Source organism: Populus trichocarpa, chromosome 3, assembly GCF_000002775.5.
Source record: "Populus trichocarpa isolate Nisqually-1 chromosome 3, P.trichocarpa_v4.1, whole genome shotgun sequence".
In the NCBI taxonomy this organism is placed as follows: domain Eukaryota; kingdom Viridiplantae; phylum Streptophyta; class Magnoliopsida; order Malpighiales; family Salicaceae; genus Populus; species Populus trichocarpa.
In genome coordinates, this window is record NC_037287.2 from 15,479,289 (window position 1) to 15,494,960 (window position 15,672).

General features: G+C 32.8%; 2 protein-coding genes across 3 annotated transcripts; both read left to right on the plus strand.

The window, feature by feature from the left end:
* The first annotated feature begins 2,748 nt into the window (after positions 1–2,748).
* LOC7497831 (protein ENHANCED DISEASE RESISTANCE 4) lies at positions 2,749–7,927 on the plus strand. The gene is made up of 5 exons (XM_024597795.2): positions 2,749–3,383; positions 3,643–6,010; positions 6,440–6,500; positions 6,589–6,812; positions 7,570–7,927. Exons 1-5 carry the CDS (start codon positions 3,266–3,268, stop codon positions 7,625–7,627), a joined length of 2,829 nt encoding a protein of 942 aa, XP_024453563.1. The 5' UTR covers positions 2,749–3,265; the 3' UTR covers positions 7,628–7,927.
* Positions 7,928–11,146: 3,219 nt separating this feature from the next.
* LOC7497832 (protein trichome birefringence-like 23) lies at positions 11,147–14,862 on the plus strand. Of its 2 annotated transcripts, none has more exons than XM_002303598.4 (3): positions 11,147–11,689; positions 12,141–12,418; positions 13,768–14,862. In XM_002303598.4, exons 1-3 carry the CDS (start codon positions 11,353–11,355, stop codon positions 14,539–14,541), a joined length of 1,389 nt encoding a protein of 462 aa, XP_002303634.1. In that variant the 5' UTR covers positions 11,147–11,352; the 3' UTR covers positions 14,542–14,862. The 2 variants fall into 2 exon arrangements, with proteins under 2 accessions (XP_002303634.1, XP_024452557.1); XM_024596789.2 differs by having other exon boundaries at positions 11,148–11,689; positions 12,129–12,418.
* Positions 14,863–15,672: the final 810 nt, after the last annotated feature.

Consider the following 15,672-nt stretch of genomic DNA (forward strand, 5'->3'; position numbering starts at 1 on the left):
TAATTTATTTTTATCTAAAATAGACACCTATAAAATAATGAACCAATAAAATATCAAAGTAACTGGAAAAAAAAATCAAACCATAATAAATTGCGTTGCTCAATTAACAATTAAATGAATATTAAGTGATTATATTGAAAAATAATGCAAGAAAAGAAATGCAATTGTAATGGAAAAGAAACGGAAAAAGTAAAAAAGACCCAGTCTTTCGGGCTAGGAAGGCCCAAAGTTCTTGAGCAACCCACGTGTTTGGGCCTTGTTTTATAAAAAATTTCTTAAGGTGCAGATGACAAGTCGTCTGCCCTTTAATGCTTTGAAAAAAAATATCAGGCAATGCATCGCCTAGATTCCGATGAACTCCGGTCGATGGAAAATCAAGCCGGTCTGTTTCGGACCAATAGAAACCCATTTTCAACCATATTTTGACATGAAAAACAAAAAATAAAAACACCCTAAACACCTTCTAAACATATATCAATAGACTCTAACAACTCGAAAATTAGCTTTAAAACTCATAATTAACCCGAAACAAAAATTGTTTTCGGGTTCAGATATGTCATTTCAAGCAAGTGTAGGGGAGGGGGACACCTTGTATAAACTTTCTTTATCAAAAGAAACCATTAACACTAGAATCACATGTTTTTATGGTCAGAATCGGTCTTCACTAAGATTTTCTTCCTCTATCATCTGAATCCGGCCACTTTATCTCTTTTCTCTCAAATCAGGAACCAAAAAATAAGAAAAATAAAATTAGTACTAAAACTGAATTTCATAATTATTAGGGACTGAAAGTTTATAATTTGAAGAGTTAGATGACTAAAGTGTATATTTAGCTCCAAATTTAGAAAAACCATCTTTTATTTTTCTTTTTTCATCTTATTCCCCTATCTTCGAATATTGCTCTTCATTAATAAATGTGCTTTGATTCGCCATTAATTTAGGTATATAAGGGTATAATAAAAAAAACAAATCAATATAGCAATCCAAATTAATTTATATGTAAACAGTGTTATAGAAAACAATATTTTCCTTGCACATTTTAAAATATTTCTTAATTTGCAAGCAAGCCCTTGCAAACTTTTTATTTGTTAAAAAAGAATAGCAACCGATGTTCTCACTACCCCTCACGCGTTTATACAAGGTTCAGAGACTTATTGCTGAAATCATATAAAAATAAAATATGAAAGGGAAGAAAAGAGGAAAAAATGTTTCCAGTTAATTATTTGACCTTGTCCTCTCCGTGGGCTATCAGTGTCTGCGTAAGCCAGGTCAAAACGAATATGTAACCACAGCAAAATGTTATCGATTAATTATAAAAAGAGATGGTAATCAACCCATCTAATACTATTCATTATAATAATATTTTTATTTTTTAAAAAAATTATCATTTAATATTTAATTTATTAAAAATTAAATTTCATAATTTGTTATAATTTGTTTTCTATATAATTATCACATTCTCATGAATTATGTTGTAGATTTAGCAGAGTAACCTTATTGACTCAGGTTTTTTAATTATTTTTTTTAATTTTATTATTAAATATTAAATTGATTGAGAATCAAGTTTTATAATTTTTTTTTATATATCATGATCTTGTGACGCAAGTTATGAATTTAGCAGATTAACTCAAGTTGATCTGGGTTAATCTGATATATTGTCGTTTAAATATATATGAAAAATATTATCTTAATTTTTTTAGTTAAATTATGTTTTTTAATGGTTGTCTAAATTATTTTTAAATTTATTAAATCTATTGAGTTATATTGAATCAATTCTAATATAATTTAAATTTTTACTTAAAAAATTACTAACAATATTTAAATATTTTTTTATATTTAAAAATAATAATAATTCAAACCATGACAAAGCCTATGGACAAATAAATTAGTCATGAAATAGATGGTGCTGGGTTGACAATGTCTCTCCTCTGAGAAGTCAACTTTGCCTAGCTTGCAAAAAGTCTATGTTTCATAAAAATAAAACCTTTTCTAAATAATGATTTCCGTTACAAAATACCCACTCAATTTTATGAGGATATTATTTGAATAAACTATAATAGATGAGCAAACAATACCTTTAATTTATTCTTATAATAGAGATTTTTTTAAAATATTCAAATAATTAAAAAAAATTCAAAAATTTAAATTTCAAGACATATGATTTCTAAGAAAAAACATGGAATGAATTAATGAAAATTTAAGAAATTAGAAAAAAAAAATACCATTAGAGGCTTTTCCAGATTGCTAAATAAGTACACTCGTTGTGTTATCATTTAAAATCATACAAGGAAAACTTTTAAAAAATTATTATTTTTTAAATTCATCAATCTTTAAAATAAAAACAAATTAATGTATCATCTTTTTTCCCCCCATGACATTAGTCCAACGTTCCGATCCCTTTATGAATTTTTAATTGTCTCTATATTTTATTGCTGGACTTGGACACTGTTGGAATGTTCTTATTGGAGAAGGGTTAAAGAAAAAACTTACGTGAGATTATATTTGAGTGTGTTTTAAAAGGATATTTAATTTAAAAAATATTAGATTGATATATATATATATATATATATATATATATATATATATATATATATCAATAATTTTTATATATTAATATAAAACTTTTAAAAAAATTATTTTAATATATTTTTAAATAAAAAACAATTTTAAAAATAACTCAACACAACATTAACAAACTCATAAACAGCTACTTATTTCAGACGTGCACTGTCAATGTTGTAGCAGCTTTAACATTAAACAACTCATGAAAGTCAAAAACGATACCGTGTACTAGCAATTTTTGCAAGCAAACAACCACGCATATTTCCCCCTTTTCTCGTTCACATTTTCCCTTGCTTTCCCGGGAAAAAGAGTTACGAGCAACCTTGTCGGGAATCGGTCCAAATTACTCCCTCCCTTCCAAACTTTCACTTTTATTGGGAACCACGGATTCTTAGGTTTTAAACAACCCCCCAGTTTCTATGTTGTCTTTTTTCATGTTTGTTTCTAAACGAAGAAAAATGTTACATGTTTTATACAAACCTCAAAGTTCTCACAAAAAGAGATAACAATAAACCTCAAAAATAGAAGTCTTTTGTCTTTTTTTTGGTTTTTCTTAAAATCCCATAATATTGATATTTTGTTCGTCTTGAAGTAAGTTGTTTTGAGGTTTTTTGAGGCTTGTTTTGGATTATTTGTTTTTTGTCTGGGTTGAGTTTGGTTTGTTGTGTTTTTGTTTCTGGATTTTAGCTTTTGAGGCTCAAGAATGGCTGAAGGGTCAGCAAAAGTTCGGTTAGTTCGTTGTCCAAAGTGTGGAAATCTCTTACCAGAGCTCCCTGACTACTCTGTGTATCAGTGTGGTGGTTGTGGTGCTGTTCTTCGAGGTTAGTTTGGCTTCTGCCTTTATCTATCTTGATTTTGGTTTTGTTTGTTTTCTCTCTTTGTTTGCTTACTGAGAAATCAAACGAAAATTCGAATTTTTAAATTCCATTTTTTTCCAACTTGTGAACAATAGCTTCAAAGTTTCAATTTTTTAAAGCTTTTTTCCTTCTGGGACCTTCTTTTAATGGAACTAAGGGGTTAACAGGTAAATTTTGGTGAAATAGGGAGTTTGATTTGTTATTTTTTATCTTTATTATACAGCAAAGAAGAAAGTGACTGTAAATGGTGGGATATTGGAGAAGTCTGGAATGGGGTGGGATGAAGAAGGCTTTGAGAAATTGGAGAGTTTGCCAGAGAAAGAGGGTGGTAGTTTAGGTAATGCATCTGAGACGGAGAGGGAGAGCGAAGGGATTATAAATAATAGGAGAAAAGCAAGAACCTTTGAAGAAACAAATGTGAATTTTGTTAGAAGTCCTTTGTTGAAAGCAGAAAAGAAAGATATTTTGGCTGCTAATAGCAACATAAATGTGAAGGAACAGCATGTGGGTTATCACAGTGGTGCAGAAAAAGAGAAACCTATGAAGCACCCCATTGATAATTGGATTCGCCGTGATGATAATGACATGAACATGAATAGATCTGAATCTGTTAGTTCAAGTAGAGAGAAAGGTATTCGAGAAATTTCAGCACAATTTAAGAGTTCTGCTGAGTTTTTTAGGCCAACAAGGGTGATGGATCAATGGGGTTCGGATAGAGAGGGTTTAGGGGGAGGGAACCACAGAGTGGCTGTCAAACAGAGCAAATTTCCAAATTTTGCTTATCCGGAGGAGGGCCCTTCAAACTATCATTTGGGTTCCTCTTCTTATGGATCCAAACAGCCAGTGAAGAATTATTACAACCCTGACAAAATTGCGTATTTCGAGCAGGATCGAGCTGAGCTTCTTAGGAGGTTAGATGAGTTGCAAGAGCAACTCAGCCGATCTGGTTCTGTGGGTGAGAAACAAAGGGAAAGGATTCCTATGTACAGTGAAATAGCTCCTCCTGATCCTTATCGCCATCAGGATACTTCCAATAGTTCGATGCTTCACTTGACTCCAGATAAGCATGTAGCAAACCCCCCTTGTTTCAAGTACTATGGCCATGGACCTGCTCCTTATATGAACAGTCATGACATGGATACACAGAACTTTTACAGTCCATCAAAGCGTTCTCCAAATGGAATTCCAGCTTACGAGGATCTATTTCAGCAACAAACTCCCAGGATGCGTCCCCATCAATCACCCCAACAATACTTGCGTCAACCACCTCATGACCACTTTGCAGGTCAACATGTAGATTTCAGTCACAAACCTCTGGTATCGGATTCGTATGGAAGATCGCATCACGGACCTGCATGCCCCTGTTTTCATTGCTACAACAAAAACTGGCATATTCCTTCACAAGCCTCACCCACTACTTTCAGCAATAAAAAGTTCCCAAAGGCCTCAACGGATTTCTGTTTCAATCAACATATCAATGCAGTGACACATAGGCCACTGCTTTACCATCCTCAAGCAAATCCCCCTGCATTGAGTCCTCGGGATCCACAGTCACATGTAAGATGGCCAAGTGATGTTGAATCAGATATGGATGGCTTTCCCAAGAGTTGTCCTAAGAAGGTGGTGATAGCCCGTGGAAATGAACAGCTTTGCCGTTCCATAGCTGGTGGTGCTCCCTTTATAAGTTGCTGTAATTGCTTTGAGTTACTAAAACTTCCTAGAAAACTTAAAGTGAGGGAGAAGAACCAGCGAAAACTGCGATGTGGTTCCTGCTCAGCATTCATCTTGCTTGAAATAAAAAGCAAGAGGCTTATTACTTCTGTTCCAGCAGAAAACAAGCAAATGTTGGCCGAGGCTGGCATTTCCTCACATGAGGTGTCTAAAGTCTTATTAAATTCTGATGGCTGTTTGAATGCTGGTGGCACAACTTGCTCTGATGATTTTGAAGATCATGGGTACGACTTCCAGTCAGCAGATTTCAAAGATGTACTATCAGAAGAACGGAAGCTAAACACAAGCAAATGTGAAAAAAGGCAGAGCCTTGCTTCATCATCTTCTATTTCTTCAGAGGAAGAGGAGAACCTGGACAGTTTGGTTGTTGAGAGAGATTTTTCCTATGCTGCTGAGCTGCCCGTAAAAGATGAAGTGCCTTCAACATTTCAAAGCTCACCTTTCCAAGAGCATTCTGGCGATGTCTTATCTAGCCATGCAGAAAACAAATGTGAGCAAGGAAACAGAGTTGGATGGACAGAGCAGGAGAATGTTATACTTGAGAAGAACATTTCTCAGCAGAGCTCTGTGAATGTCTCAGTGGCAACTGAAATGGAGGTTTCTTTCAATGAGTACCTAAACACCAGTGTATCTCAAGACTCTGCGGAGGTAAGAAATGAAGAAAATCAGTTGAAGATCAACAAGGGGAGTGAACCATTCTTGCTGGGTTTCATTAAAAAGAGCTTCAGAGATTTCTCAAGATCTAATCAACACCTGCCTAATGAGAAACTTAATGTTATAATTAATGGTAAACCCATTCCGGATTGTATGGTCAAAAGGGCTGAAAAGCTCGCTGGGCCAATTCAGCCTGGAGATTACTGGTTAGTATTCACACTCTCTTGCTTCTTGTCTGTTGCATTACTTGTGCACGCAGCATAGTGTTCGTAAATTTTAAATGGTGCTGAATAGATGAAAACTAAACATTAGTATCGTATAGGACTTAGATACCTGTGTTACCCTTATACTATTACAAAATGGTTCATTAAGTGTGAGGGGCTAAGACATGATAAGATGAAGAAGGAAAGGGTACCACTCTTTTCTGTGCTTGCTTATTTACAGCACCTCTATGATCTGAAATTGGTAGCTGGATAAATATCATGTATAGTATGTTGAAGACTTTTCTCTGCAATAGGGCCAAGCAGTTTCTGTTTGATGTCTTTCTTCTTCTCAAAGCATGTAAATCAGAGATTAGATGGCCTTTTTCATATACTAAAAATTACTAACATTTGCCCTTTATGTGCCTTTATCAGGTATGATGTTCGAGCTGGATTCTGGGGTGTGACAGGAGAACCTTGCCTTGGCATTATTCCTGTGAGATCAAGAGATCTTCAGTTTACATATTTTATTTGGTGATAACTTCAATATTTCTGCATGACAAAGAATCTCTTTTCCTTTGCAGCCTTTCATTGAAGAATTTAATCATCCCATGCCAGAAAATTGCTCTGCTGGAAACACTAGTGTCTTTATTAATGGGAGAGAGCTGCATCAGAAAGATCTTGACCTGCTTTCCAGTAGAAGACTACCAACCGAGAGAGAGAAGTCCTACATCGTTGAAATTTCCGGGAGAGTTTTTGACCAGGACACTGGCAAAGAGCTAGATGGCCTAGGCAGACTTGCCCCCACGTAAGTTCCACTCATTGACTGCTTACTAAAGATTCTTAGACAATGTTCCGACAAGTTTTCAGACTATAGAACATATGGAAGCTATGTATATAGTAGAAATTTATATATCCTCCAGGAATGAGTTTTTTCTGTTACTAGAATCATGGATTTCAGACTATAAATGATGCTTTATCATATAGACAATATGAGGAAGTAAAATATGTCACTCCTAAAATCTGGTTCAAAATCTGCATTTCTTGTAAATAAAAAGTGTCTAATTTAAAACTGGTCACAAGAAGTGTCTGTAATATATACGTCAATCAACTTTGTCAACCCCTTCTTGTCGTAGGTTCTTGCCATTGTGGTTATCTGGAGAATTTTATCATGAATACCGCTGCTTATGTTTGGATTATGTGCCTGAAAATGCTCAGAAGGAATAGATGGAGCAAATTAGGAAATCTTTTGCGTTCATCTATATGAACAAAATTTCAACACAAATTATGTTTGAAAATTGAAGGAAATTTTTTCATATACTTTTAGGAGATGCTGCTTTGTTTTGTTTTTTAATTGCCTTGATCTATATGCATAAAATCACCATCAAACGTTTCATGGCCTGAAATATTGAAAGTGAAGAATATTTCTTGTTTGGCAGCTCACTCTTTTTAGTACGTGTTAGTTTTCTTGCCACTTCTATGGAAGAGTTTGCATTTGCTAGCTCTCATGGGAATGGATTTGAATGTATATTGATGTAGTACTGATTGCTGACTGTTTTGAACAGAGTTGAGAAGGCCAAGCGTGGCTTTGGCATGAAGGTTCCCAGAAATCTTTGTAATTAAGGTCCTTGATCAGTTGTGGATTCTGAGGTCATCAACCCTGTATTATTTGCCTTTGCTTTGTTGAGTTCCTAATTAGGTGTCTAGTCCTTTGCAATGGATGCAATGTCAAATCCATCTTCATGTTTACACGGAACTGCATGGTATTCATCTAATCTTCTTGTACTTCGTAGTTTATAACGTTGGATGCCTCTCTGTCGACAAGTCGATTAGTTATTGTCAATGGTCAGCAGCGCCACAGTTGTTCCGAAAAGCCTACAGGTTTCAATGATCATTAAATGAAGAGTTCCAGTCAAAAGTTAACGTTTGGTTACAAGGTGGATTAGGGCGTAGGCACTTGAGCAGACTGTCTTTTGAGCAAGGTTGCCCATCATTTGTCAACTGAAAACCATGCAACCACGATAATATTAGTTGTATATTTAATAGCGTGCTAAATTATTTTTTAAAATGTTTTTTTTTGAAAATATATTTAAATTATTTTTTTTATTTTATAAAATTTATTTGTGATGTCAGCACGATTTAAAAATATCAAAAAATTAATTTGAAGCTAAAGATATTTTAATTTTTTTAAAATATGGTTATTATGTGATGCTAAACGAGATTAAAATAAAATACTTGTAATTGTAATGCATTAAATAAATAAGATTTTTAGGGTTCTTTTTATTATAATATAAAAAAACTAAGAGGCATTAATGTTTTATTATACATGTCATATGTTATTGTCTATTATTACAATGAAATTATTATTTCCCTATTCTAAAAAAAAAAAAACATTACACTAGCAAGGATGGAACAATCTTTTTACATAACTTGTCGGCTATTAATTTTTTTTAGTTTAACGTGGGTGTTCGGGCCAGCTTGCGCGCATCTCGACTAATCTCACGGGCCCTGAAGTTAACGACCATGTAAGCCTCCAGTGGTCATCATATGAGTAACCACAAGGCTCGAACCTGAGACCACAGAGAGAGTAAACCTCTTGGTCTCAAGTTCTTGTCAGCTATTAATTAATCGGGTACGTGGTTGTTTTTGTATTTTTACTTTTTCAAAGAATAATATAATTACTAAAATACTCTCAAATTTGTTTAACCGATGCAAAGGGTTTTTTCATTTTTTTTATCATAATTTTTTGGTTATAAATAAATTGACTAAATAGTAATTTGGTAATTTAAGTATTAATATTATTAAAAGTGGTAATGCACATGTCAACGTATGGGTAGTGCTCGAGTAGTTTAGATGGTGTATTCAGTATCATCCAACGATTAAACATCAGCTTTTAGGATGTTGTTGAAATCTCCTTAGCATCCCTTCCATGTTTCCATGTCTGGGAAAAGAGAGTAGTCAATAGATATTTGGTTTAACATTAATTATCTTTTGTTTTTCTCCTTTATTTTTTGTATCCTTCTTGATTTCCATGTTAAATCTTTCAATTTCTTAAAGCAGTTCATTAATTTATTATTTCTTTAGATTTGATCTTTATTTTTTATTTGAAATAAATTATAAAATTAATTTTTTTTTCAATTTCATCACTCTTTATTTTTTTTTCATTTATCATATTTGGTCTCTATTATTTTGATTGTTATTTTTTTTTGTTTTTTTAATTATTTTCTTGATTTACTTCATTTTTCTAATTTAATGCCTTGCTATTTTATTTCATTTAATTCTTATATCAAATTTGATCCTCATTTTTTATTGCTATTTTTTATTTTTTTATTTACTCCCTTGTTATTTTATTTCATTTATTTTTTATATAGAATTTGTTCTTTATTCTTTTGATTGTTATTTTTTTTGCCCTTTCCTTGATTTAATTTATTTCTCAATTTTTCCCTTTATTGTTTTATTTCATTTAATATTTATAGTAGATTAGATACTTATTTTTTTTATTGCTATTTATTTATTTAAAAAATAAATAAATAATTTGATATTTGACTTTGCTGCTGCAGTGAAAAGTGAATTTTTTTTAGTATTTGTTAATAATTAACGGGTCTCATATTTTAGTCAATATAATACTATTATATCATTTTATTTTGTAATTTTATTAAAAAAAAATAATGGAAAAGTAATAAGGAATAAATTAATACATAAGTAAACTTCTGTAATATCATAAACTCTTGAATAACTTGAAGTACCTTGATATGATATGAGTTGATTTACCATTAAAAAATTAATTTCTTGATTTTTTTCTTTTACATCTTTTTGAAAAAAACTCAATACACACCTTAAACTAAAGCTTGTGATATGAGTTTTCTGGTTTAAGAAAAAATAATTTATAATAAACTTAAGTAAAGAAATTGTGAGTAAAACGATTTAGTTGAAAAACTTTCCATGTATTTTTTTTTTCGAACTTGGTATCGATAATATTTATTATCTGCATAAGGAAAAGATGAATCATGGGTGCGTTTAATTTTTTAGAAAATGTCAAAATTCTAATGGTTAAAACTTAAATATATTGATACATAAATAATTCATAAATCATAACTATAAAACTACGCTGAATTATATAATTTTAGAATCTTACATGGGGCAAAGAAAGAGGATAAAAAATTGAAATGTCCACTTTTGGGGCATTCAAAGAGAATACATGAATTATTCTTTTGTCCCTAGATTTTAAATCTTATTATAATTTAGTCCTCATTTTTGAAGAATTTATATTTAATCCCTTGACCTTTGTTGACTATTGTTTCATCTAAACACACGGTGGTTGGCGGTGTAAAGAAAAATCAAAATGTTTGAATGAGAATGAGACAACGGGCAATAAGGTTCAAATGTAATTGTAATAATATTCAAAACTCAAGGATTGAACAATAATTTATTCCACGTGGATAATTCCTGTTCGTCTTCTCAGCTACAAATGCCCCCATTCAACTCCAATAGAGAAGTTGGAACGTGGGACTCGAACCCTAACCGAATATATTAGTCCGAAGTTAAATATATTTTAAAATAATTTTTATTTAAAAATATATTAAAATAATATTTTTTATAATTTTTTTTTATCAATATATTAAAATATTCAAATTTTAAACAATGGGTGTTAATTTGTATTACATTGAAAATCCTGTTCTGTTGGCTTAGGTTATTTGAGCATCAGCCTGCATGATTTGCGGTGGCATAAATCCTGGCAGCTAAGGGCACAGTCTCACTTGAATTAAGGTGAAAGTGAAAATGAAAGTTGCCAGCAATACATTTTGGAATCCAACACCACTTTCCCGTCAATAATGGCAATCGAAAATAATAATAATTAAGTACTACAATTTCCTAATCATTAGCTATTTTAATCACAAATCATTTACAATTATTACCCAATCACTTTCTATCTGAGATTCAAATCTTGATTTATTTTAGAACATATATTATTATTATTATTTTAAGTTGGAAAAATTAAAGTGTATTTTTTCAAAAAAAAAAAAACAAAGATAGAATATCATCGCACTTAAATACAAGGAAGGTCATGACAAATTTTCCTTAAATAAACTTACTAAGAGAAAAATAAAAATGGGAAATTATAAAGAAAAGAAAAGGAAAAAAAAAAAAACTGCCAGCTGACATCCCCGTCTTCTGGTTTTTCCTTCTTTCTAACCATCCTTGTCTTTTCCATAAATTAGCATTGCTTGTCGGTTACTTACTTTTAGTTGTTCCACTTCACTGTCTTCTTCTTCTTGATCACTTTTATTACTGTCTGACACTTCACATCACTAAAGCTTTGAAGAAATAAGGAGGAAGAAGCAAAGGAAATGAAGTTGATTTGGAGGTTGAAGTCTCTTAACAAGTACAACAACTGGATATTTAAGCTAGCAATTGCAACTCTCTTGTTGGGTTTTGCATTTAGACTCCTTTTCTATCAATCCTCAAGTTTTGAACCAAATATAGAAACAGCCTTTGCTGACAGCACTGAATTGTCAAAGGAACCTGTTTCTTCTGTTGATATCTCAAAACCACCACCCGTTACTGTTGATATTCCAAAGCCACCTCTTGCTGCTGATATCCCAAAGCCAACTTCTTCTGCGAATACCTCAAAGGATTCTCTATCTGCTGATTTACAAGAACCTGACGACGAGACACCCCAAAAGGGTAAATCTTTTTAGCAAATTTGAGTTGTTTTGTTCTTAGCGATCTTTTCTTTTTCCGCTTTTGCTATCAATGTACATGAAAATTGGATGAGCTGGGAGTGAAGTGACTTGCTTTTGAGAAAGGTATTCTTCTCCGGGTGCCCTATGAGAGATCTAAGTGCTATAAATAGTTCTTGTGATTTGCAAGATTGAAACTTTTGGTGGGTTTTGTCACAGTTCGGTTGTTGCTATATTGAATGCTGGAATATTTATGGTGGCCTTGGTTTAGTGTTGCATGATTAATTGCTCTTTTTTTGTTCTATTGAGCGCTCATTGATATTGTTCTAGCTGCATGTTTGATAAATGAATCTATTAGTATGTGTTTTGGAGATTAACGCTCTTTTACTTTCCATGAAACCTCTCTTTACAGATTTTGTTAAGACTGAGCTTTGGTTTTAAAGAACTTAATGCAGGAAAGTGTGATCTTTTCACCGGGGATTGGATTCCCAATCCATCGGGACCAATGTACACAAATTCCAGTTGCTCCTTGATTGAAGGTCATCAGAATTGCATGAGGAATGGACGAACAGATTCTGGCTATCTATTCTGGAGGTGGAATCCGCGAGACTGCCAGTTACCTCCATTTAATGCTCAAAGGTTTCTTGAGGTGATGAGGAACAAAAGATGGGCATTGATTGGTGATTCAATATCTCGCAACCATGTACAGTCATTGCTATGCATTCTGTCAACTGTAAGTTTTGGGATCGCTTAAACAATTTGAATTTTGGCTTTGGACCACTGAACTACATTTACATTTTTCCTTGCGGGGCCTTTCCGATCTACCATGATATTTATATTGAGTAGAACAAACATGTAGTTGACCGAAGCAGAATTGACACCGATAAACTGTTTTCTGTTTCTCTGCTTTCAATTCTCATGAAAGGTTTATACTCTGGTTTGCGAGATGATGCCTAGATCTGTTAATGCTGGTTCAATTCTGACATTTTTTATGGACATTCAGTTCCTTGTTTTTTTCCTAGTAATTTGTTCCCATGAATATTCCATTAGTAGGTGGCCTTTGCTAAAAATTTCATCAAATCATTGATCTTGGTGTCTGCTATTGGCCTCTCCACTGGGCTGCTGTTACAACTTTGTATTTGGATATTTGGTTGCATTTTCATTGCCTGACATTATCTTTTGTTTGATCTGTAAATGAGCACCATCTTCATCTTCAATCATTTCATGAATGCTAACAAAATCATTAAACAAATCAAGCATTTTGTCATCATAAGTGTCTCTGCAGGTCCTTTGTGTGGTGTACTTTTTTTTTGTTGCTCTTTTTGGTTTGAAGATGCATATTCATTACGTCATTATGCTCTGTGACTACTGGATTCTGGTTTGTTTAGTAAATTTAACAAAATTATTTTAGTACTTCACTGGACAAATCATATGGAACTGAGCGCTTTGTTTTTTAGTTCACGAGGTTGTTTTCCTAGCTCATGACATGCATAATTTATTTACTCTGCTTCTTGTTAGTTTTTTTTTATACCAACAGTGTTGTTATATTGATTTTGCAAATTGCATGATGCACCATTTGCAAAGTTATCCAAAGAATTTGATGCACACATATACAAGGGACTTATAATGTGGCTGGCTAGTGAAATTGCTGTGACAAATATGATTCGTCATGTTTCCAAGGTGAAGGTTAATCAGAATTGATTTCTTAGTTAGAAAATTGCAAAAGCTACTAGGAGTGTTCTGTCACAATATGCCGGAACTTAAATCTTCATTTTCCTGAATCACTTCTAGCTTTCTCCAGTCATCTCAGCACATTTATGCCCCACAACCATTTTTACTATGAAATCCTGTGATACCCAGTGCCTCCACCACTGGCCCTGCACTCTTGTGAGGCATGATGCTGCATTTTTTTCAGTTATTATTGTGACCTAAAATGTTCCTTCTGCTAATTAGTGCATGCTAAGCTATGTTAACTGTTGTTGAATGAGGGTACTACAAGTGTACCGTTTCTTTTGGTGATTATGGTGATCATAAATAGGCGAAGGGAAAAAGCTTACTAGATTTAACTATATGACCCTGCAGGTTGAGCAAGCAGTTGAAGTTTACCATGATGAGGAGTACAAATCAAAAAGATGGCACTTTCCTTCTTACAACTTTACCATATCAAACATCTGGTCTCCTTTCCTTGTAAAAGCTGCCATCTTTGAAGATAATGATGGTGTTTCAACATCTGAAGTTCAGTTGCAGCTTGACAAACTTGACACGAACTGGACAAATCTCTACCAGGGCTTGGATTACATGATAATCTCTACTGGAAAATGGTTCCTTAAAGCTGCTATCTACCATGAGAATGACACAGTGGTGGGCTGCCATATATGTCCTGGAAAGAACTTTACTGAGAAGGGATTTGTCTTTGCTTATGAGAAAGCCCTTAGGTATGCAATGAACTTCATCGCAACATCCAAACACAAGGGATTGATCTTTTTCAGGACATCAACACCAGATCATTTTGAGAATGGAGAATGGCACAATGGAGGGAACTGTACGAAAACAACACCAGCTAAAGAAGGTGAGATTGAGCTTAAGGACCTGAACAAGATTTTGCGTACTGTTGAATTAGCCGAGTTTGAGAAGGCATCTGCGAAAGCTGCTGAAAATGGGGTAAATCTTAAACTCCTTGATTTCACAAATCTTTTGTTATCAAGGCCGGATGGCCATCCGGGTCCATACAGGCAGTTTCATCCATTCGCGCAGGACAAAAATGCGAAAGTTCAGAATGATTGTTTACATTGGTGTTTACCTGGGCCTATTGACTACTGGAATGATGTGATAATGGAGATGGCTATAAATGGTTGAGAAGATTAGCTAGCAGTAGATGATTAATATGTTCCATATTCTTCTACATTTTTTGGTTATGTGAGCTTTGGAACGCCTCCCTGCTTGTATATACTCCCGCGGTCCGTGGCCTTCATTGTCATTTGCATTTGCCGGTATATCTGGCTTTACCTGGAGTCCATCAACTTCAGCCAACAAAAATTTCAGCTACTGAGACTGCGGAGGAGGAGATAGTAAAGCTTAATTTTAGTCCATGTTATTTGTATCGATAATAATCTTGATCTCAAATGCCCTAGTTATTCACCATTGCTTCATACAAGATTTCCACTTCTTGATATTCAATCCGGGTCTCGTTCCTTTGTTTATTTATTTATTTTAAAAAATTTGGTTTGGTTTATTATTATTTATTAATTTTTAAAAAATTGGTTTTGTTTATTATTTGGCAGTCAAGTGTTATCTTCCGGTCAGGGCACGGTATCCAATTACTTGGAACTAAAATCAAGGGATTAACATTATAATTATAATAAAAGTTAAAAGATTTGGAGAGTGTCTAGGAACATCGTGGAAATAATATTTTTTAAATTTTTTTTTGTTTAAAATAAATTTTTTTATATTTTCATATTGTTTTGATGTAATGATATCAAAAATAATTTTTTAAAAATAAAAAAATTTATTTTAATATATTTATAAGTGAAAAACATTTTAAACTGTTACTACTATCACAATTCTAAATAAATCCTTGGTGTTTCATTGAAACTATGATTATACTCTTGATCGGTAAATGAGTTGGCTTTGTTTTTAGAGGTTATGAGAGTTTTTTTTTTTTTTTCCACGAGACTCATTGGTTATTATAAAGAAGAATAGAATTAAATTGTTTTTATATATATATATATATATATATATATATATAGTATAATTACTTTATTACCATTGACAAAAAAAAAACTTTGGTTAATAGATTTGATTTTCAAACAATGAAATTATATCATTGTCGTTGAAATGTAAAAATATTTGTTCTTGATATAGGGTTTTTTTCCTTTTATATTTAATTATTCGATAGTTATTAAATGTTATTAGAGCTAATACAATAATTTTCTAAATAAAAAAAAACAAATTCAACGAGTTTAGATTATTTATGATTTTTTATTTTTG

Excerpts from the sequence above, each read along its gene's own strand:
- LOC7497831 (XM_024597795.2), top strand. The coding sequence starts at position 3,266 with ATGGCTGAAGGGTCAGCAAAAGTTCGGTTAGTTCGTTGTCCAAAGTGT. Across the intron at positions 6,011-6,439 it reads ATTCAGCCTGGAGATTACTG|GTATGATGTTCGAGCTGGAT; the intron begins GTTAGTATTCAC and ends TGCCTTTATCAG. Across the intron at positions 6,813-7,569 it reads CTAGGCAGACTTGCCCCCAC|AGTTGAGAAGGCCAAGCGTG; the intron begins GTAAGTTCCACT and ends TGTTTTGAACAG.
- LOC7497832 (XM_024596789.2), top strand. The coding sequence starts at position 11,353 with ATGAAGTTGATTTGGAGGTTGAAGTCTCTTAACAAGTACAACAACTGG. Across the intron at positions 11,690-12,128 it reads CGACGAGACACCCCAAAAGG|AACTTAATGCAGGAAAGTGT; the intron begins GTAAATCTTTTT and ends TTGGTTTTAAAG. Across the intron at positions 12,419-13,767 it reads TGCTATGCATTCTGTCAACT|GTTGAGCAAGCAGTTGAAGT; the intron begins GTAAGTTTTGGG and ends ATGACCCTGCAG.